Source organism: Panulirus ornatus, chromosome 73, assembly GCF_036320965.1.
Source record: "Panulirus ornatus isolate Po-2019 chromosome 73, ASM3632096v1, whole genome shotgun sequence".
Taxonomy (NCBI): domain Eukaryota; kingdom Metazoa; phylum Arthropoda; class Malacostraca; order Decapoda; family Palinuridae; genus Panulirus; species Panulirus ornatus.
In genome coordinates, this window is record NC_092296.1 from 787,652 (window position 1) to 811,248 (window position 23,597).

At 42.9% G+C, this 23,597-nt stretch overlaps 1 protein-coding gene across 1 annotated transcript in view; it reads left to right on the plus strand.

Moving 5' to 3' along the window:
* fry (Protein furry) overlaps nt 1-23,597 on the plus strand; it is a 153,777-nt gene that overhangs the window by 24,876 nt on the left and 105,304 nt on the right. The window contains exons 23-25 of the mRNA XM_071661031.1: nt 130-230; nt 836-1,000; nt 21,260-21,414. Coding sequence (XP_071517132.1) covers nt 130-230; nt 836-1,000; nt 21,260-21,414 — 421 coding nt within the window. The remainder of the gene's footprint in view (nt 1-129; nt 231-835; nt 1,001-21,259; nt 21,415-23,597) is intronic.

Sequence of the window (23,597 nt, forward strand, 5' to 3'; positions counted from 1 at the left end):
CTTACAGAAGACAAGTGTTTAGAGTGCAGTATACACTTATATTATGGTGGTTGGGTTTTCATGATTGTATAGAAGTTATTCTTATGCCGTCCATAATGGTGTACAATTAATTTTTGTTTTCATTAACAGTGGAGCAAAGGCAGACACTTATTCCTCGAAATCTTCGAAAAGGCCTCTTCTACCTTTTTGCTTCATGGAGTGGTGTATTTGGTGCACCTTTTGGTTTTAAGGTAAGATAATTTTTTTTGTCTTCCTATGATGTTACCCCCCCTCCAGAGACACACAGGCACGCACACACTTTTTTGTGTATGTGTGTAACTACAATAGCATGAATGTGACCTTATACTGAAAATGGATTTTTTTGCTGTCTGCCATAATTTTAGTTTATTTGTTTGGATGACATTACAGAGTGAGAAAATTGGCTTATCAAAATGTTGGATGAATGATGATGCATATCTATCACCCACATCATCTTTGCATTTATTTATATATGAGCAGACGGAAACACATACTTTACATATTCATATATCCAGTAACAGTGTTCTCAACCATATCCCTACTGGTCCTCCAGTATTTAGGCACTTGTTCATCATCTTTCTTTTGTACTGATCTCATCTTGTACTATAATCTATTCCTTGGTTATCATTTTTTCTTCATGCTCCATTATTTAAGAAATTTTTAATTATTGAATGTTTATGGCCTGCATGATTATCAATGTGATTTTGGTATTTATATAACTGAACCTTAACTATAGATAATTTTCACCAAATTGTCTTGTATATTGGTAGATTACTTTAATTATCCTATACTAAACTTCATGTTTATTTCACTGCAGAGTCCAGACTCAGGTAATCGGCAGCCTACCGAGTTTGAATTGTGTGCTCTCCATGCATCCAGTGCTGTACTTTGCTGTGGCCCTTCATTTGATCCTCAACTCTTGGCTGATGATGGTCACATATATCAGTGGCTTGATGCCTTGCTTGGCTCCCATGATGAAAAGGTATGTACTTATTGTATAATGGCCATAAAATGCAACTGTAAGTCATCTTATCTCTGATAAGGATTTTTGTGCTCTGCATCGTAAACAGAACATTATTGAAATGTTTGCATTAGTTGATGGATTTTATTATGTACTGAATATAGACATTACAGTACCAGAGTCTGCTAATGTGTGGTTAAGCTATAAGTGAAAAGTTACCTTTGCCAAAAGTTTATCATCATCAATGGATGAAAGGGAGTACAGACTCATTTAGGGACTCACTCCAAAGGAATCCATGATTTCCTTGCAGGAGCCTTGTAAGAGGGTGGTTCTGGGATTTTATAACTGAAAAATTATTGAATATGACTAAAGCAATGGTAAGAATCTGGAACAGATATTTTACTGTGTGTTTTGAGATAGTATACACATATATAATTCTAGAGTGTTTTTGTTAAACATGAATTAATACATATATAATTCTAGAGTGTTTTTGTTAAACATGAATATTAATTATACCATTACTTAACAAAAAATTGCTTAAACAAATTTTGAAATGTTATTGTTGGTTTATTGTATTTCGTCTTTTGAAGTTTTATATTAGATACATTGAAAATGTGTAGGATATTGGAGAACATATTTCAATACTTGTTTGAGTACAGTTTAAGTAATTAGATACCATGTGTATAGTACTTCATCTTCATCTAGTGAGAATACTGCTCTAGAGTTCCTCTCTGTCACTAGCCTGTTGAGGGTGATGCATTAAAGGCAAAGAAATGTCACTTGAGTTCACCAGTTATGGAGACTCTTTTGCCATGGTCATCCCCTTGAGGGAGTTCCTGGAGGGAATGGGAATCAGAGGTATATACATAGATAGAATACTGATAGTAGTTTTCATTTTATACACTACAATGGTTTGCATGGACACTACCCACTGACTTGTCTTGACAAATGACAGGTTAATTTTTGTAAGACAAGAACTGATGGTCTTGAATAAAGTGGTCATATCCTCACTGATTGGCTGCTAGTTTATATGTTCCAGTCACAGTCACAGATTGAGGTTTTGAATGAGAAAGAGAATGGCGAGAGAGGTATTGAATATGAAATGGAGTCTTAAAACGCGAGGTTGAAAAAAATGTTTTAAGAGTTAGAAAAAAGTAGGATATGTATAGGAACTATACAGGCTATGCAGGCAAAAGATATAGTATGAAGTCTAGCCATGTGCCTGGACTGTACAGTGCATGTAAATTTTTTTTTTATGTATATCCTTTGTATAGAAGAAAAAGATACAGTATTAAGTCTAGCATGTGCATGAACTATACAGTGTATGTAAGAAAAAGATTTTAAATCTAGCCTAGTCCAGTGATTAGTTTTGATTAGACAAAAACAAAAACCAGCAATCCTGATATGTGTGCAAGTTGAAAGTTGATTCTACTCATCACTGAAACGTAAGTCATGTTGAAGAGATAGGGCCCAAAAATGGGACAACTCCCACCTTGCGCTACTTCCAGTCACAGGGAAATGTAGACTATTAGAGTGAGATGTTCTTTGACAAAACTGTACTCTCAGTGACGCAGCTTTGCTAAAGGTGACTTTTCACTCATGGTGTAACTCACAGGTGGAAGCAGGTAGCACCTAGTGCTCTCTGGAAAGAAATAGAGTAAAAAAATAAACAAACTTTGATTAAGTATTGGTTAAAAAGAATTTTAACAAAATTTTGATGTATAAGGATATTAACATACATTCCAAAAGAAGTAAGTGCATTTTATGTGTCTGCAAGAGATGGAAATCCACTAAATCCTGTTACATTATTGATAAGAGAATGATAGATAAAACATGAAAAATGATTAGATGTCGTAATAGGTTAGAAAGATATCTGTGATAGTAGCAATGCAAGTGTGGGTTTTAATGCCATTACCTCATGGTCCATCATTATAAAGTCTGACTCTTTAAACAGTTTAGATAATGAGTTATAACTTGCAGAAGATAAGAAATGGAAGTATTCAGGCCTGGTTTAGTTACTAGTTAAAGAGAATGATGATGAAAATTTGAGAAAAAAGGACACATGTATTCAAAGAGAATGGTAATGGAAATTTGATAAAAAAGAACATTGATATATTTCTTGATTTTCTAAAATTAATGAAAAATCAATAAAATCCAGTTGAATTACTATTGCTCAGAGAAGATGAATACCACATGGTAAGCAGAGACATCAAGATAAGAGTTAGAGGAGATTTACCTGTGAATATCGCAATGAATCATGGAAAGCATTAACAGATATACAGATCAATCTTTTATATTTCCATACCTGATTGTCATTTCCTGTGTTAGCACCAAGAACAGATGAAGAAAGGTTGTATTTGCTCCTACCCATTCTTTAGCCATCATGTGTAATGCTCTGAAACCAAGCTCTCTGTCCACAATTAGGCCCTACAGACCTTTTCATCATTTATCCTGACTGTTTAACATGTCCAGGTTCAGTCCATTGACAGCACATTGAACCCTGTATACCTCATGGTTACATGCACACCTCTCACCCTCCTGCATGTTCAGCTCCTGGTCACTCAATTTTTCTTTCTTTTCACACCATCCTTCCTGTTCCTGTGTGGTCTCCTCCTTGTCCTTTCACTTCTGATGCATATATCCTCTGTTAGCCTTTCTTCACTCATTCTATCTGTATGGCTAAACTATTTCAGCACACCCTCTTCTGCTCTTTCAACCACACTCTTTTTTATTATCACACCATTCTCTTACCCTTTTATTACTTAGTCATACCACCTTACACCACATTATTCTCAAACCTTTCATCTTATTTGAAATTTTGAATTCTTATTTCTAATCTTCCAAAGATAGTAGCATGTATGTTTCCTGTTGGCCCTTTTGTACCCTTGTAAGTGCTGTAGATTCTGGCTTTTGAATTGGTGTATAGGCATCTGTTTACATCATCTTAGATTGGCTTCTTGTTTAATTAGATTATTTTGCATGAATTGTAGTGCAAAGAAATAACAAGCTTTCCCTTATACTATCTGGATTACCATGTAGTTGTTAATTCATTCCATTCAAGTTTATTTTAGTACATATAATCAGCTTGGAAGATGATTCTTTATGTGCATGATTAGTGTGCAAATTGTAGGTATACATAGTTGCCAGCTTATGCATTTTCAATGTTTTCACATTGGTTCTTAAAAAGAAATGTGTGCTTTAAGAGTTAGAAGGATTGTTGCCTGTGGCTGTGCATGCTAATGCCATAGAGGGATGGATTTTGCTGAATGTTAGCCAACTCACAGTGTATCATAATTGATTGATGCATGTAAAGTCAGCATATGATTAGGGAGTGTTTGGTGGCTGGTCATTTAGGAGATGGTGACCAGTTTCTGATATCCTTTGTCCCATTCATTTTGAGGGACCTACTGTGTACATCATCAAGACAGGTCATGGTGAAGTGTCTCTATGGTTTACATGTTGTTCAGCTACCAAAAGAAGACTACTTCAAAAGTTACTTTCTGCATTCTTGAATTAATGCTAATTTTTTTTTTAACCTGATATACAGTCGGAAGCTGATCATACCTGTGGTTTTAATGTATGTAAGGGGATGATAGTATGAATGATGAGATGGAATGAGCTTTTTGATATGTACATATATGTTCAGAGTAGAATTGTTCTGGAGTTGTGTATGATGGAACTTTATTTTTGTTCTTTTTATGTACAGAATGAAAAGAAATTATAACAAACCATGCGTTGATTTTAGAACTAACAACCGTACAACATTTTTGTAATGACTAATTTTAGAAATTTTATGAGGTGGAATTCTGATTAATTAGCATTTTCCGTACAAAGTATTTCTTTAGATACTTTTTCAAGTAGATATTAATCTTGATAATGAAGATATAATGGTAACTAACATCATTATTGATTTTTTTTTTTAGATGAGGTGCTAATAGTATGACCACCCTTTAAAACAGTAGTGAATCAGTGTTTATGTTAAATCCAAAACCCAATACTTAGAAGTATAGCCACATTTCTTCTATGCAAAGGAGGTGATGGGTTCCCACTATAATATCTTTTGCTTATTGATTTATGCCATTGTTTCGTGACTGAAGCATATCTGAATCTGCAAAAGTGTCTGTAGAAGGCTGCATGAGAATTATATATCCACAAGTTATTCTTTCTGATTTCACTTCTCTTTTTCTCCCTTCCATACGCGCTCACTAGATAAAGAACAAGGTAAGTGGGAGTATGGTAGTGTTCTTCTTTCTTATCCATTAATAGGTGTAGTGTTGAAACTAACCAGAATGGACAGTTTTTTTGTTTTTTTTTGTAGTCCTTTGCAAGTAACTCATTGTGTAGTTTAGCTTGAGTATTTGTGTCTTTATAATAAAATCTTTGTTTTTGACTGATTTCGGATGTTTGCAAATAATAATAGAGAATGTAATGCCAGATGATTTTTTTTGTTACGTGCTGGTTTTGGTTAGCTTTGCATGAAGAGTTTCTTTTGGTGTGTGATTAAGGCAGGATGAAGAAAAGTTGTGTATTGTCCTTTTGATCATTCATTGGCAGTTGGCATCAGGAAAGCAGACCTTTCTTAGAAGGATTTTATTTGCTCATCAGTCATGAATATTGATTTTATAAATGTAAATGGTCAGTGGAATAAAAGGAAAGGGAGAGGGAAAGAATTGATGCTGATGAGTTAAGTGAAGACAAAAGAACTCAATATGAAATATACTGCAAGGGAGAAGTGTGTTGAAAGATATGATAGAGGATGATATGAGGGCAGAGGACCAAGACAAAAAGAGAGGAAATGTATGCTGAATGACTTGAAGGCCAGGAAAAGGTACTTTTACCATGAAGAAGAAGGCTGAAGATAGAAAAGTTTGGCAAAATTGAATTTGTGAAACTTGACCTGCCAGCAGGCAGAACAGCAAAGAGAAGTTTTAGATACCAGAGTTACTTTATGGTAGCTAGCATATGAAAGCAAATTTGTTTGTTTAGAGAGAATGATTACCAAGATTCGTCAGAATGACAGGATATGGAACTAGTGCCTCATTATTAATTGTATCCACAGATGTTCTCTTACTTTTTAGAGCAAAGGTATGGACACCTCTCTTTTCTTTTTTCACTAAAGAATGTTTTCCAAAAGATTACAAGTCTTAAGTTTTTATTATTTTGAGAAGTCAGACTGCAGCAATTCTTCCAAGGGATAGGAAATTGCTTCTGAGATAATGATTGATCCTTTTCCAGATTATGCTTTCATTAGAGTTTTATTCCACCCTTCCAAGACTTTTTTTTAACTTTGTAGACGCCTTGCATTACCATTTCTGAATGAGCTCTTACGCTGGCACTCTTGAAAATGCTAAACATAATTTCTGACGGGAATTATGCATTCTATCAAGAAATTATAGTTAAATGATTGGCAGATATGAAATTTCTCACTTTGAAAGGTTAATCGGATTGAGTTTTGATTATGAAAAATTGGTAGACTGTTTAATTCTGTGGTTTTGTTATTGTATTGTGTAAAGATTCTTTTGAAATTGTGTTGTTATCAATAAGTCTTACGTACTGCCAACTTACTTACCCGACAGATGATTAGGGATAGACTCTTAAATGTGTCAAAATCAGCAGAAGTATTCATTCATAGTGAAGGAGAAAAATAAAGAGGCTATAGGTTTTAGAAGGCCTCCAGCTGTAAGTTAAGATGTTAATGGTAATATGATATATCACTCTATTTATATCAACAAGGTGATGGAACCCTCCTTGTTTTTTCTGTATTTCTTGAGAATACTTTGTCTTAAAGCTTTCTTCGTCTTGCTTTGCATGTATTTTGTGATAGTCTGAGTTTAGGATAATTTTGAGCTGCATGAAATGCTTTTATGTAGAATAATTTCAAACTCTTTTTATGTTTGATTTCAGTTTGTACCTTTTTCATTTTATTTTTCCAAATTTAGTTCTGTAGCATGCAGTTCTGTGTGTTACGTAAGATTTGTATAATTATTTTCAAAAAATAGTAAGTACTATTTCTGTCTGCAATATGTTTGTTACTGTCAGTGTGATTTATAATCCTGTGATATACATATTTGTGCCAGTATTGGGTCAAAGGTAGATCATAATTTTTTGGGGCACCCAAAAGTTTGTGTGAAATTGGCTCAATTGGAAATCTGAATTTTAGTGCTTTAGTATTGATTTTTTTTTTAATTGAAACACTGTTTTGGGAGAATAAAGATTTTTTCTTTTTATAATTGATGGCCGTTTTCTTTGGCCGCATTCACACTGGAGACCATTTGGTGGTTTGTTTCATATTATGAAACCGCTTCCTCATTTGACGTTTCCATTTTCTCTCTTCATTCTCCTTTGTCATTTTTGTGTACATTCCAGCCACTCTGTGTACCCCTAAAGCAACCTTCATTGAAACTTATTTCTAGGTGCAGTCAGGTAATGACAACATGCTAAATTTTTCAGCAGATGCTTTGAGTATTGCTCTTGAGTTTCCAACACTATGTAGACATTCAACAATTGATAAACAGAGAAGACTGAATATACAGTACAAACTCTCTGTAGATTCCACAAGAATTTATAATATGATTGAAATTTGCATAAGAATGTTGTAAAGAGTGGAGCAGTTAGAATTATTCTCTTGAGATAATGTACCAAATTGTATCTGATCTGGTTTTTCTGAGGGGCTTGTGTGCCAAATTGGTTTTCATCTAGTTTGAAAAAGAAAAAATGCTAAATCTATATCATAATCAGTCATTACTGCATTGGGAGCAAAGTTTACTTAGCTTGTGTAGATAGGTAGGATGTTGTACTTACCTTATGTAGGTAGGATAGTCTACTTGCTTCATAGGTTGTGAAGGCATTGAACTTACCTCATTTAGTTTGGTTTACTTACTTTTATAGGTGGGTATGTAGGATGGTATACTTGTGTAGTTAGGGAGTATAATGTACTTACCTCATATAGTTAGGTAGCACAGTGTACCTACCTTTAGTAGGTAGGTGGGATGTAAACATACCTCTTGTTAAGTTATCCTTACAGTTTACTTCCTTCTGTAGTTTGGTATTGCATTGTACTTACCTGTGTAGTATGGTGTGATTATCTTGTAAATGTAGGTAGGACGGTATATTTACCTCATGCAGGTAGGTAGGACAGTATATTTACCTCATGTATGTAGGTTGTACACTGTACTTATCATGTGTAGGGAGTTAGTAAAATGCACTAACCTTGTATAGGGAGGTAATACAGTGCATTTACCTCATATATGCAGGTATGACAGAGTACTTACATCATGTAGGTAAGTAGGTAGGACAGTGTACTTACCTTATGTAGGTTGATATGAAAGTGTACTTACCTTGTGTAATTAGGTAGTGTACATACCTCATAGACAAGAAGAACAATGTACTTGCGTAGTGTATTTAGGTAAGAATGTACTTCCGCATCTCTTGTAGAGATGTAGGAAGATGTACTTATGTGTTGTAGGTAGGCATGTAGGATGTTGTACTTATTAAGTGTAGGTAGTTAGGCAGGATAATTTACTTCGTGTACGTAGGTAGGACAGTATTCTTACCTCGTGTAGGTAGGTAGGTAGGCAGGCAAGTCTATTTACTTGTACATGTAGGTTGGAAGGTGTAATTACCTTTTGTAGGTAGGGAGGATGGTGTATTGGCCTCACTTAGGAAAGTAGGATGATTTTGCATAGGTAGGTAGGATGGTGTTCTTTCCTCATGCAGGTAGATAGGATAATGTATTTACTTCGTGCAGTTAGGAAGGACCGTGTACTTGCGTCGTGTCGGAAGGTAGGACGGTGTATTTACCACGTGTAGGTAGGTAGGATGGTGTGTTTACCTGGTGTAGGTAAGCAGGAAGGCGTATTCACCTCGTGTATGTTGGTAGGACGGTGTACATACCTTGTATAGGTTTAAGATATTTATTTCGTACCCGGTGTAGGGGTGATAGATGTCACACACACACACACACACACACACGAGATGGGACCTCTGCGAGTGTAGAACTCCCTCCTTAATACCTTACAAATGTGTAATTACACAAAAGTTCGATTCGCACTTGTCATTATACACGCCCTTAAAGGGATGATAGAAAGCTCATAGTGTTTATCTCCCATTAAAAAGTGAAACGTTCGAGATATTTAATCCCTTTTAAAAGGATAATCTCAAGTGCCGATAATTAGTTTACGTCTTGAGGACATGTTGTGGGAGATTTAAGTTGTTTACTGAGAAGGGATGGATATTGGACACTGTACTTCGTGAATGTTATTCTGTGTTACAGGCTCCAGTCACAGACAGTTTTCTATAATCGATGCCAGGCCTTAAGTCAGATATGAAAGGGGCTAAAATGAAGGGGGAAAAATGAGTATAATTTTCTAAGGTTTTAAGGAAGTAGAAGTTATGCCTGATTAAACAAGGGGACAGGTCACAGTTGTTAGCGAAGACGTAAAGAGGTAAAGCTTTCCAAAGTTTAGTGGTTTAGGGAAAGAAGCAGACGTCACAAAGGCTCAACCTTGAAATTACATGGTCTAAGTGATGGGAACACGGGCAGCCAATTCTCGGGAGTGCATACCAAATTGGTAAGTGTGTTAATCAAGTGAAGGGATGCCGGACCTGATATATATATATATATATATATATATATATATATATATATATATATATATATATATATATATATATACATATGCTAACTAGCAGGTGGTGAAGCCTATTACTATTCCCGGTCATACTTCGGGAGAAAAGCGACGAGAAATATATCCCGGCCCCGGTGTTTTTGTAGGAGTGATTCCCCGGTGCTATTGCGTCTCCATGGAGATCCTTCCACTTCGTCGCCTTCTGCCGGAGACCCCGCGGCCTCGAGAAGGTGGCAGGCAACGTTAAGGAGGTTCAGGGCGGAGTGGAGCCAAGTCTTGTGTGATGAAGTGAGAGGTGTGTGTGGATATACGCCCAGGAGTCGATTATCTGGGCTACATCTGACATACCCAAGATGGAATGTTTGGATCTTGAGAGTTCGACCAGTGAATGTCAGTTTCCTTAATCCAGGGAAATGATTGGGATTGGCAGGCCTTGTTAACAGGAAGGACGAAGGTAGATATCACTGGAGCTGGGGGTTGGGGAAGAGGTTGTGAGGATACAACCATAGTTCACACGCTCGAACATGCTGCATTTTTCTCGCATACGTAGAGTAACGGTACTTCATGTTCTTTTGGAGATTTAGATGGATTTTTTTTTCTTTTAGGTAAAAGAGTTTGTTTTCCCGCGATGGCAGGTGCCAGCGTGGAGTAATGCCATTGGCAGGTGTGTTGTTATGAGCTGCCGCGGGCGTTGGGTCACGAAATGGATGGATAACTAGGTTGTGTGTGTGTGTGTGGGGGGGGGGGGGGGGGGGGGGGGTTGCCGTAGCAAAGTCATCATTATCGAGCGAGCTGCTAGTGAGTGGCTGGCTGTTGTGGCGGTACTTATTTCAGGTCTGTCTGTCATGAATATTTTTCCGGGACTGCCGTTGCTAGAGTACGGCGTCCACCTTCCCTCACATTCCCCCTCTTCAAGGCCGAAGGCCAAGTCACGGAGGTATGGATGGATGGCCGAGTAACCTACACGCCTCACGGTTGGTTTCTCCACCTAAAGATGTTTTTCTGAAGTAAATATCAAGGAAGGAGTCCTCTTGTAGGTACCGACAGACGTTGCCGTACGTGCAGGTCCCTTCTGTGTCGTAAGTTGTGTCGCATGTTGATAAGCGTCTACGTCTTTTTCTCGAAGTTACAAGTTGGCTGTCGTAGCTGCTGGCGTCATCCCTCGTACGATATTACCTCCTTCAGGCTGGTAGGACACCTTGGACCCCTCTCTGCCCCCTTCACCCTCATAGTCAAGACCCGCAGTAATTGCTGCTGTACTTACAGTGCACGCTGGCCAGCTAATGCGTGATCAAGGGGCTCGAAGACGTGTACTAGTGTTGGGGTTCTGTTTCCAGGGGCAAGAGGTTGTAGGTGGAGTTCGATGGTATTTTAGGGGGTTCGAAGACGTGTGCTGAAGGCGATGCTGCGTTGTGGCTCCAGCCAGGGGTTCCCAGACGTTCTTGAAAGGCAAGGGTTGACTGATGATGAAACGGGAGTTCGAAAACGTGCGCTGGAAGACTTGTTTGGGTGGTGATCCAGGAGCTGGAAGACGTGTGCTTGAAGGTGGTGCTGGGCAGTAAGAGAGAGAGAGAGAGAGAGAGAGAGAGAGAGAGAGAGAGAGAGAGAGAGAGAGAGAGAGAGAGAGATCACTTCCAAGCCAAGGACGTAAAGATATCTCTTCCCTACTCGACACTGAAGTCGTAAAAACCGTGTTTATGCTTCAGGTTGTGTGTTGAGTACTTAGCCTCCAACACCTGTGTGTCCTGGTGTGTGTGTGTGTGTGTGTGTGTGTGTGTGTGTGTGTGTGTGTGTGTGTCTCAGGGAACATTTCACACAGTCTTCCCTGGGATTCCCTGTGTCTTGATTAGCCAAATTAACGTGAAGGTTGACAGCGTGGGCGTGGCAGCACCCGGCAGGAGGTGGGGGGATATAAGAAAAAAGAGAATGATGAGGAGTGAGGTCCGTCCCCTCTTCTCCCTGCCCCAGATTGTGGCAGGGGATGAGGAGGAGGTGTGGCAGGGGAGGGCGTTCAGAATAGCAGGGGTAAGGGAGGGTAGATGGAAGAGTGTCCAGGCTGGTTGACATGTACATGTCTCACCCCCGCTCCAAGGATGTAGGCAACTCTTCCCATGACCTTATACCTCAATGCCAGAACAGCAGGAGCTGTGGAGTAGGGAGAGAGAGAGAGAGAGAGAGAGAGAGAGAGAGAGAGAGAGAGAGAGAGAGAGAGAGAGAGAGAGAGAGATCCTGAAGTAATATACTAATGAGTTGCTGACGTATTGTTGCAGGTGGCTTAATAAAGTGGGAGGGTCATACCCTGCCAGTGTGGCTCAGGTAGGAAGGATCGAGGGAGGCCTCCCACTTTATTACCGGCCGTGTTACGTGGAGTGGACCGAGTTATGGAGAGTTGATTTATGGTGGTGTCAGGGCTTGGCTTAACACTCGTCATGATATTAGTGGAGGGAGTTGTGTATCAAGCTGTTCCGATGGCCCACCTTGTCTCTTGAGAATTACTAGACTTTGCCACATTTGACGAGCTTTTTTTTCTTTTCTATAGACTGGAAAATGTTTGGGAGACTCAGCTGTGTCACAGCGACGAGAACAATGATTTCTACGTGAATATGTTGTCTCGAAAAAGATGTCCTTTACTGAAAAGGGTGGGTGGGCGAGGTGGACGTTATGGCCCCCTTCCCCAGCTCACTCGCCCTCCCTGCATGAGAACGCTTACTGTTTATGGGGTAATAGAATTCTGGTAATGAAAGACATGACACTTACGAAGGAATGTGAAAAGTAATGGCTGCTGTGTCTATACATCGCGGCCACTGGGACACAGTATTGTAGCACAGGTATACATACAGACCGTGTCTGTAGCGCGCGCCTGCAGGGACAGCATCGTAGCACAGATAGACACCTCCTCCGGCTTGAAGTCTATTAGCAATTTACATGGAATGATTGGTTTCAGCTCCGAGGTTGGGAAATGCCTCTGATGATGAGTCGGATTAATCTTAACTTTCTATTACTCCGATGACACCTGGGGTAGGAGGTGGGGGCGCAAAAGAACCCACTGGAATTCTTAAACTGGTAAATTTTAAGAGTCTCGGTTCACAAGCACACGCGGAAGGTCTAAGCACGTCCGGAAAACCAAACTGACTATGGGGGAAATGTCATGACAGTCCAATATATCCTCCTTACCCCTTTCACGTCGTATAGTTATACCCACATGATGGATATTCCAGGACGCCCGATACTTGAATATTTTGTGAATATCGCGCGAAGGTAAGAATACTACTGATAACGAGAGGAACAGCTCAAAAGGTCAAGGTGTTAGCGAGTTCTTATCTCCGTCGGGCCAGGCCTGGGTCTTGGGGGCTCAGTAATTATAGAGTGACTTGATAAACACATGTCAAAAATGGATTAAATTTAATCCCCCCTGGGAGAGGAGAGTCTTGCCATTGATTTGGAGGTGAGGAGGAGCAATGTGAGGGGGTGTTTAGGTGTCCTGCCCCTCGCTGGGGGTAATGTAGACTCCCAGTGTTCTTGGTCAGACTGTGGGAGACCAGGGTCATTATTACAGCAGTATCATTACATTGGACGAATGATCACCTGGCATGTTATATACGTCATCACTCACTACTGGAAGAATGGGTGATAAGGGTCATATATATATATATATATATATATATATATATATATATATATATATATATATATATATATATATATATATCCCTGTAGAAGCAGGAGGTTGTATAAGGTGTAGTAACACTGTCTACATCCTTATATCCTCTCTCCCTCCTTTCATGCTCAACATTTTACTAAACTTCCTCCTCCCTTTTTTTTTTTCCTTCGTAATTTTCTCTTCCAGTTCACGGTCCTGTGACCCCTCAGTTGCTCGTGTGCCCATAATGCTCGCAAGGCTCGCTGGATCCCCTTTTTTTTACTCGTGTGGTCACTCGGGAAGATGCTTCCCTCTCTTCTTCTTCCTCCTCCTCCTCCTCCTTCTCTTCTTCCTCCTCCTCCTCCTCTCCCTCCTCCTCCTCTGTCACGTACTTCGAGTCTCACTCCTTACCCCCCTCCTCCTTGTCGTCTCGCCTTCCTCACCTTTCTCTCTGTTGGGTGCATGTTTTGAGGTGGCCTTGTGTGTGTGTGTGTGTGTGTGTGTGTGTGTGTGTGTGTGTGTCTGTCTGTCTCTCTGTCTGTCTGTCTGTCTGTTCACAACGACATCTTCTCTCGCTCCCCGTCACGTTTCGTGACCCATGCCCATTCTCTCTCTCTCTCTCTCTCTCTCTCTCTCTCTCTCTCTCTCTCTCTCTCTCTCTCTCTCTCTCTCTCGGTAGTTGGAGGGCGGGGTTATAGTTAGCACTTTCGTAAGCATTTCTTCCTCGCAACTATCAAGTCGGCTCAGTCAGTCCCGTCCCGTCCCCCCCATGAACTGTATGACATCAGCCGCACCATCTTAAAAGGACTTCCTACCGTGTAAAGCTGTTTATAGGTGTTTTTCTGCCCCGACCCAGACGTGGCGCAGCAAAATAAATCTTCCCGGGATTAAATATTTCAACACTTGCGCAGCATCAGAACATTTCATCATCATTCTAAGATTCTCCAAAATACAGGTTTGGGACGATTTGATACGTCTCCTCGTAAGGTCCAGTATGGTGCCCTGTTTCTCGCCGCTATTTCCACATTAAAATACAACAGTGATACACATTGAAATACAATAGAATACAATAGTGAATACAGACGGGGATGAAGAATGGCGTACAGTATATACAGAAGTGTTAGGGATACAGGGAGGCGGTGGGGTACAGCTGTAACCAATATGAACCTGGGTTCAGGTCATTGTGTTGTTTCTCGTCTCTAGTTCGTGTCGTTAATCTCCTGTTATCTCCCCTGACGGTCATCCACAGTTGTTTACTTCTGCCTGACGTTCATCCACAGTTGTTTACTTCTGCCTGACGTTCATCCACAGTTGTTTACTTCTGCCTGACGTTCATCCACAGTTGTTTACTTCTGCCTGACGTTCATCCACAGTTGTTTACTTCTGCCTGACGTTCATCCACAGTTGTTTACTTCTGCCTGACGTTCATCCACAGTTGTTTACTTCTGCCTGACGTTCATCCACAGTTGTTTACTTCTGCCTGACGTTCATCCACACTTGTTTACTTCTGCCTGACGGTCATCCACAGTTGTTTACTTCTGCCTGACGGTCATCCACAGTTGTTTACTTCTGCCTGACGGTCATCCACAGTTGTTTACTTCTGCCTGACGGTCATCCACAGTTGTTTACTTCTGCCTGACGGTCATCCACAGTTGTTTACTTCTGCCTGATGTTCATCCACAGTTGTTTACTTCTGGAAGACGTGTGACCGTTTGGGTTAACAAGACACAATCAAGCTCTACGTCTCAATACTGAAATATGATTGGTCAGTCAAGTACATGATAGTCAAGGACGACTGCCCTGTGTAATGTTGCGCGAACACACACACACACACACACACACACACACACACACACACACACACACAAGACAGGACACTCGACAACACCTAACTCGCACGAACTCTTCCTCACTCTATATTCCCCAGTGGTGGGCACTACGCGCTAACTCTGCGTAATGGGGGTAATCACTGTATAGGTAGAGAAAGTACCTTGTGTTAGGGACCCACGAGCGTAGATCTCTCTCTCTCTCTCTCTCTCTCTCTCTCTCTCTCTCTCTCTCTCTCTCTCTCTCTCTCTCTCTCTCTCTCTCTCTCTCCGCTGGGAGTTCAGTGGTGACGGTGGCTTGCGGCTGCGCGTTAACCCCGCGTAAGCAGTAGCCATGGAGACGGTATAGGCCAGCAGACAGACGAGCAGGAAGTTTAATCCCTGGCTGTGGCTGCCATCTGCCTGCCTTGGAGCCAGAGAGAGAGAGAGAGAGAGAGAGAGAGAGAGAGAGAGAGAGACGCCCGGGGCGGGCAGTAGTTCCTGTGTGTTGGGGGGGGGGGGGTTTCGGCCATTATCCGCATCAACAAAGCGTACAGGTGATCTTAATGGTCCCCAGCTCAGGGCGCAGTATTCACCCCCCCCCCCTTCCCCCCATCATTAATCGTATAGTTCCCCTCATTCAGGCTAGATGTCACCCTTGTGTGTGTGTGTGTGTGTGTGTCGGGAGTGGCAGGCTCCGCGCATGTGTAGGTGAAGGCCAGGTCATTATATCGTCGTATCGTGTAGGTAAGTATGGCCCCCCAAGGCCACGGTGTCTCGCGGCCATCTTGGTTGAACGGTGAAAATAATGAGAGAGAGAGAGAGAGAGAGAGAGAGAGAGAGAGAGAGAGAGAGAGAGAGAGAGAGAGAGAGAGGGAAATCGGATTAATTTCAGCTGAGCAGTTTGTGAGCTCGACCTTCTTAGAGGTGAGAATGTTATGGGAAAAGATATGGGAAGAAAAAAAAACAATAGAGGAAGAGGATTCTCTGGGAAGTAATGATCACAATGGTTATTGCTCGTGTGACTGGTCTGTACACAAAAACCAAGGGAGGCACAGGCAGAGGCCAGTCAGTTGCTAGTGTCTGCAGCGGGTGCAGGTTGGGACGGGATACATGCAAGACAGGTCACGAGAGAGAGCAATGGTTGAAGTGACACGTGTGTGTGTGTGTGTGTGTGTGTGGAAGAGAGAGAGAGAGAGAGAGAGAGAGAGAGAGAGAGAGAGAGAGAGAGAGAGAGAGAGAGAGAGAGAGATGGTTGAAGAGAGGCCAGAAAGGACTCTGAGAGGTGTTTGATTCCGACGTATGAGAGGGGCTGAAGAAGTGGTCCTCGCTGGAACAAAGGAGACATACGCGCACACGAACACACACACACACACACACACACACACACACACACACACACACACACACACACACACACACACGCACGCACGCACGCACCTTGTAGTGGAGTAGTGACTCAGAGGAAAAATGATTGCGACACGTATCCAGGACCAGGATCCCTGGTGTTTGGGAAGCATCTTATGTGACGTTCATCAGGTGGGATTTCCAGGTGAGAGATGAGGGGTCTGGTTTTGCCCAACGTGTGTATATATCCTGGAAAAGGTCAGGTCAAAGGCCAGGTCGTTGTACCCAGGGGTCGTATCCCGTCGTACTCAAGGGTAGTACCATCGTTCTCAAGGGGTCGTACCTCCGTGCTCAGAGGTCGAGCACTCGTGCTCACAGGGTCGTGTTCACACGGGTCACACGGTCGTGTTCACACGGGTCTCACGGTCGTGTTCACACGGGTCTCACGGTCGTGTTCAAGAGGTCATGTGGCTCCCAGCCGTCCTGTGGGAGGATGCTCATTACGTTCAGTGGGAACGAACCTCATCAAGCTTCTCGTACACAGTCCTAAATTCTGGATATATATATATATATATATATATATATATATATATATATATATATATATATATATATATATATATATATATATATCGTATATGAGATGGCGAAGATTAGGGCCTTCATATACCAGAGTCGTCTCCACTAACATAAAGATACGTTCGCTGTTCTAAATGATTTGCTTTACACAGCTGATGGGGCTGGCTGAACCAAAAAAGCTTCTCAGAACACTTTTTTTTTCTGCACGCAGATGAGAACAAAAGACTCGTGCGGTAATAATTAAAAGCCTAAATGATGCATTCAAGTGATGATGCAAAGTGGAAGATTATTATAACAGGGTCTGTGATGTTTAGTTGAAGGTGCTGGGGAAAAGGTTTCCTGTTTTTGTTTTCCCTCAAAACACAAAAGAATGTATTGAATATTTTCTCCTTTTTTTTTTTCGTTATTGGTTAATTTTCCTAAAAGATAAGCAACGCCATCTGGGGAGCTACTGGGGTTAGCAGGAATACACAACTGGGGTGTTGTTCTGGAAGGTTGTGCACGGCTGGGGGTCGTGGAGGATGGCCACATGTGAGGGGATGGAGACAGGTGTTGGATAGGGGATAGATGGACTGGTGGGTTGGATAGGGTCGAAGGACTGAGGGAATAGATGGTGGTCTGCATATAGAAGGTGGGGGTGTGTTATGAAGGGATGGTTAGATGGCTGGTTGTAGAACACTAGCAATAACTTTACTGCTACATACAACAGTGAACACGGTAGGTTGCAGAATACTAGCAATACCTGTACATACAGTATTGAACACGGTAACAAGTATGTTGTAGTGAAGGACCTAAGCAATGTGCGAGTGTCCAGAGCCACGTCTGTGGCACTCGGGCGACCGTGGGTATGTTCCCGAGCGTCTGTGCCGACCCAGGTGGAGATGAGTCACTGTCTGACGGGGAAGAAGATGGACCAGTGGTTGAGAGGGAAGAAGATGGACCAGTGGTTGAGAGGGAAGAAGATGGACCAGTGGTTGAGAGGGAAGAAGATGGACCAGTGGTTGAGAGGGAAGAAGATGGACCAGTGGTTGAGAGGGAAGAAGATGGACCAATGGTTGAGAGGGAAGAAGATGGACCAATGGTTGAGAGGGAAGAAGATGGGTCACAGGTTGAGGCTGAAGAAGCTGGGTCACAGGTTGAGGCTGAAGAAGCTGGGTCACAGGTTGAGGCTGAAGAAGATGGTCTAGTGGTTGAGGATATGGAAATTGATGAACGATGAAAAGAACATGGACGAGTTCCTCCTGGTGGAGAAGATCGGTCAGTGGTTGAAGATCTACTGGAAGTTGAGAATCTACTTATAGTTGAGGATCTACTGGTAGTTGAAGATCTCCTGGTAATTTAAGATCTACTGGTAGTTGAGGATCTACTGGAAGTTGAGGATCTACTGGTAGTTGAGGATCTACTAGAAGTTGAGGATCTACTGGTAGTTGAGGATCTACTGGAAGTTGAGGATCTACTGGTAGTTGAGGATCTACTGGAAGTTGAGGATCTACTGGTAGTTGAGGATCTACTGGAAGTTGAGGATCTACTGGAAGTTGAGGATCTACTGGAAGTTGAGGATCTACTGGTAGTTGAGGATCTACTGGAAGTTGAGGATCTACTGGAAGTTGAGGATCTACTGGTAGTTGAGGATCTACTGGAAGCTGAGGATCTACTGGTAGTTGAGGATCTACTGGAAGTTGAGGATCTACTGGAAGTTGAGGATCTACTGGAAGTTGAGGATCTACTGGAAGTTGAGGATCTAATGGTATTTGAGGATGAAGGGAATGGGTTGTGGGTGTTGGTAAGTAGGCGGGTGGGTGGGTGTATGCTGGGCCCTTGACCATTGTGGAATCATTGGGTCTTCCCGGAGCTGACTCTCTGGATTTACTTTCAAATGAAATTGGTTTATCGTCTCAGCTCATCTCGAATTCCAGTCACAGGCCTGGGGTGTGTTGGCCGGGGGGGTACCCTCAGCTACAGGGGGCGGGGGCGGCTCGGGACCTCGCTGGGTCACCTTGCCTGGGGAGGACTTGTTGGCTCGCTGACCTGGGCCAAGTTGGGAGGAAGACATTAATATGTATATATGCATGGGTGAATATATATATATATATATATATATATATATATATATATATATATATATATATATATATATATATATATATATATTCTATCTCTTTAACATTATAGACATCATTTTCTCGTATAAGAAGGCCCCTGCCCACGATGCACCATCCACAATCATGACACCCCTCCCTTGCTCTCGCCACACAACACAACCACACTTCTTGACCGTCGCTCCCGGCTGATGGACGTGGTCGGCCTCCAGTCTTCTGCTGGTGGTTGTAGCGCAGCCTTGAAGCTGCAGGAGCCCCATGAAAGTGGTTGGGCGCCTCGGAAGCCCCCAGAGATGGGGACGTGGGGCATCACAATGGTTGTTGATTGCTTTTTCAGGAAGTCATTACTGATATTTTGCATAATTTACGTGACCTTAATTGCCCGCGTTCACTTCATAAATATGGATTATGATAAAAGAGAGTCTGGTGCGGCGTTAATTAGAGGAAATTACTTTTAGAGAAAAAAAAAAAATGTTTCATTGGCCAGCGTATCGCCCAGTAAGTGGAGGGTTGGTGGGTAATGACGGAGGAGATTACGTTACGGATCGGATTTCAGTGAGGTAGTGCTGCCTAGGATTTCTCTCGGGGGATTACCGTGAGGTATGGCAGAGGAGAGATGGCGCTCTGATGTCTCCGTGTATTATAACCATGGCAGAGCTGAGAGGCGAAAACAGGAGGCTCTTATTGGTAGGCCCCACGTAATAGGCCACACCGGTTTGGTACACACACACACACACACACACACAAGTGTGAGCAGTCGACAAGTCTTCAGTAACGGTGTGTGTGTGTGTGTGTGTGTGTGTGTGTGTGTGTGTGTGTGTATTCCCCACACAGGACCTGTGGGGATTATTCCCCCCCGACACAGGGTTCCAGGGGATTATTCCTCACGCAGGGACTCTGGGGATTTGTTGGTTCGATGCCTGCCACTGCTACTCCATGTAAATGAACTTCAGGGAGAGTTTGTCTCGACGGAGCGTCTTACGTCGTGGTCACTCGTTTGAAATAGATCTGATTGCACAACGCTAGACACACACACACACACACACACACGGCCCTCATCCCCCCTGCCATATCTCTCCATCTCACGCGTCCAATCTTCACCACTACGTCCAAGCTGTCAGTTCGCCGTCTGTCACTTTTTCAGCCAATGCTTTTCCATTCCACGTCCTGGCTCACTTACTACCCTACCTTGTTGACTCGTCGTGCAGTCATTTCGTGATCATATCACTTGTGCTGTTTCTGTCGGCATCAGCGTTCTAATGCGGCGCGTCAGGTATGGATGGAGTGGAATTCCCGACATATTTCTCTGAACTGACGCGTGCATTTGATGTTCGTTTCCCCCCCTCACATAGCTTGAGCGGGAGCGCCGCCAGCTGCTCTTTCCCTCTCAGGGTCCTTTTGATGTCTCAGTTGCCCGTCCCTCAGTCATCTCAAAATATGGTGTTCCTTGGTATTTTAGATTCCTCAAGTTCCTTCTAACTTCACGCCGCTTAGCCATATTTCTCGCTATCCATCTCCCTCTTTTCTGATATTAATCCGTCTCTCATTTGCATACACTCAGTTTTGGTTGATATATATTTGATGATTTTCCCTCCGAGGTTTTAAATATCGTGTGATTTTCTTCAGGTCGTCCATAAACATGGTAGATTGTGCATATAACAGCTTACCTCTCGCCTCCTACCAGTCCCGTGCTAATACCGTAGTAACACAGGACCCCCTCGCCACATATCAAGTTCTTCCATATAGGACTCTCTCCATACTCCTGTGTCTCCTGTCTCTCCACAGTAACTCCCTCACACACGTTGAGTCTCCACATTGCCAGCGCATATCCCACACCTTCTCTGGATCGTTTACCCAACTGGAGGAGAGTTGAGTTCACGAATTAGGTCATTCCCGTATTAATCTGCAAAGTCGTGTGGTACTTAAACTGGAACCTTCCTGCTTCAGGAAAGTATTCTCCCGAGTTAGATAACGAGATGCCACAAGCTGTGTTGCAGGTCCTGGGATATATATATACATAGATATATTCACCTCCAGAGGAGGAATATGTGTCCATGTTAACAGCCATGACCTACCTGTCTGACCAAGGCTAGATGATGAGGCATGAGAGTGTGTGATGCTGTGACAGCAACGGGGTTGATGTGACGCGGGAGGAGTAATGACGGCTGGGTGTTGTGTTGCAGATCTACGGCTTGGCGCAGGAGACGATCGTCCTCCTGCTGGAGTTTAACCCGGACTCCGGCGCTGTCCTGGACTGGGTGGTGGACCGGTGCTACACCGCCACGCCAGAGGTCGCCGACGGCTGCTTCAACGCCCTCGCCACCATCTTCTCCGCCAGGTGGGTCATCGTAAAGCCCCTCTTCTCATTTTCCTTACCCTTCCTTCTCTCCTCGTTTCTTATTTCTCTCCCTTTTGTTATTGATATGTGTATTATACATAAGGAAGTTCTTTGAACTGTACTGAGGAAAGTCTTCCAGTCTGTGGCTGCTACAGGAAGGTCCTGTAGTCTGTAGCTGCTACAGGAAGGTCCTGTAGTCTGTAGCTGCTACAGGAAGGTCCTGTAGTCTGTGGCTGCTACAGGAAGCCCCTTTGATAGGCTGCTCTGCTGCTGGTCGGTAAGTTAGTCCCGTAATGCGATCGTTTTCCCATTTGTCATCGAGACAGGGCCAGGAAGATAGGGATGACCACGACCCCTTTTCTTAGGACCCAAGTTGTTATCAACTTGGGGAAAAAAGTTATAATGGTGGAGTGTTGGGTGGGATGGAGAGAGAGAGAGAGAGAGAGAGAGAGAGAGAGAGAGAGAGAGAGAGAGAGAGAGAAGGAGGAGCACGAACGATTCAGTCGGGGGCTCCATATCTGAGGGGATGTGGGTGAGGCCCATTGATGTAAGACAGCATTGTGGAGGGAAGGTGTCCTCTTCACTGGAGAGGGGCGTACTGGAGTACCTCTTTGTGTACGGACGGAGCCTAAACATTCATGTGAGAGGTAGGCCTCATCACAGTCTTCTGCTCACCTGCCATAACTTCATGACTGTCATATGACCCGTGACCTAATGGCTGTCATATGACTAGTGGCCTCATTGCTGTCATTTGACACTACCCCTGTGTGCACTGGAGGTTTGTCTGTTAGTCCTTCGGTGGTGAAAACCAGATATATTCTTTTCTGGAGACTTTTCTTTTGAACTGTAAAGTCTCTGTGCACTGGGCGAGCCAGAAAGGAGTTGGGGCATCGAGCTCTTACTTCGAACCCAGGGCATTACATGTGTAGCTAGCAACGCTAACCATTGCACCATTGAGGTGTATCATGAGTTATTGTCTAATAACTTAGAACAATTAGTATTAATGCACCTCAGAACAATTAGTATTAATGAACCTCTGGTTGTTTTAAGAAGAACAGGGTGTGTTCATCATGAACTCCAGCACGTTGTGGGAGGAGAGTGGCTGAACGTGTGTGCATGGAAGAACCTGCAGGCTTCGACATTTGACTGTACTGATACAGACGTATTGTGTTGTTGGACCACACGTCAGACCATGTACTGGCAGGTTTTCGTTGTGCTTTGGACTTGAATCAGGGCGTGGGCTGTGAGTATGCCTCGCGGAGCTGTGACTCACAGGACCTTTTATTCTCAGACGGTAAATCTTCCTGGTGTGAGAGCTGGGGGGAATGTAAGCCCTTCCATATACACACTGATGTCAGTACCGCGTTGAGAGTAATCTTTTCCTGTTCATCCGGCTGGAAAAGGTATCTTAGGGTGTCCTTTTTTATTGTGTGTGTGTGTGTGTGTGTGTGTGTGTGTGTGTGTGTGTGTGTGTGTGTGTGGAGGTTGTTGCTTGGCTGGGTTGTTGTTGTTGTTTTTGGACGTGGTGACCGCCAGGGGGAGGCCTTTTACCCTTGGAGAGAGATCCAGAAAAGAGCCTTACTGGCCGAAGGGTTGAAGTTTTATTTTGAGAATATCCTGCTATCACGTCCCCCTTGAACACGACGCTCCGGACCCCTTGGCCTACCCTTAGACTTTAATCCCTCACGGGTCAGGTCAAAAGGCCAACCCCTCATAGCTATTGGTCGTTCCTTTCTGATCAAGAGATATACAATGGTGTGATTATAATTACCTTTTTTGTGTTGTATAGGGAGGGAGTTTGTTTTTTTTTACACTCGTGGGGCCCCATCTCTTGATCATCCTCTACTGTCGTGTGTGTGTGTGTGTGTGTGTGTGTGTGTGTGTGTGTGTGTGTGTGTCTGTACCTTCAAGAAGATAGTTTAGAACTGGGATCTGTGAGTGACAGCCACTGTACAAATCTCTACCATCCTCGTCCCTCTCGTTGTACATCATATTTACTTATCCCCTCTCGCGCCTTCATCCCCAGTTCCAGTTGTTCACAGTCTTTTTTAATATTTTCACTCCGGTTACCGTCCTTCAGACCCACTTTCCAGACGACCCCCAGTGAGGAAAAATGACTTCAGGAAGTTAGTGAGTATTTTGTGCTTGTACGATTCAATTTTGCCTTCCGCCAGGCTTGCGCG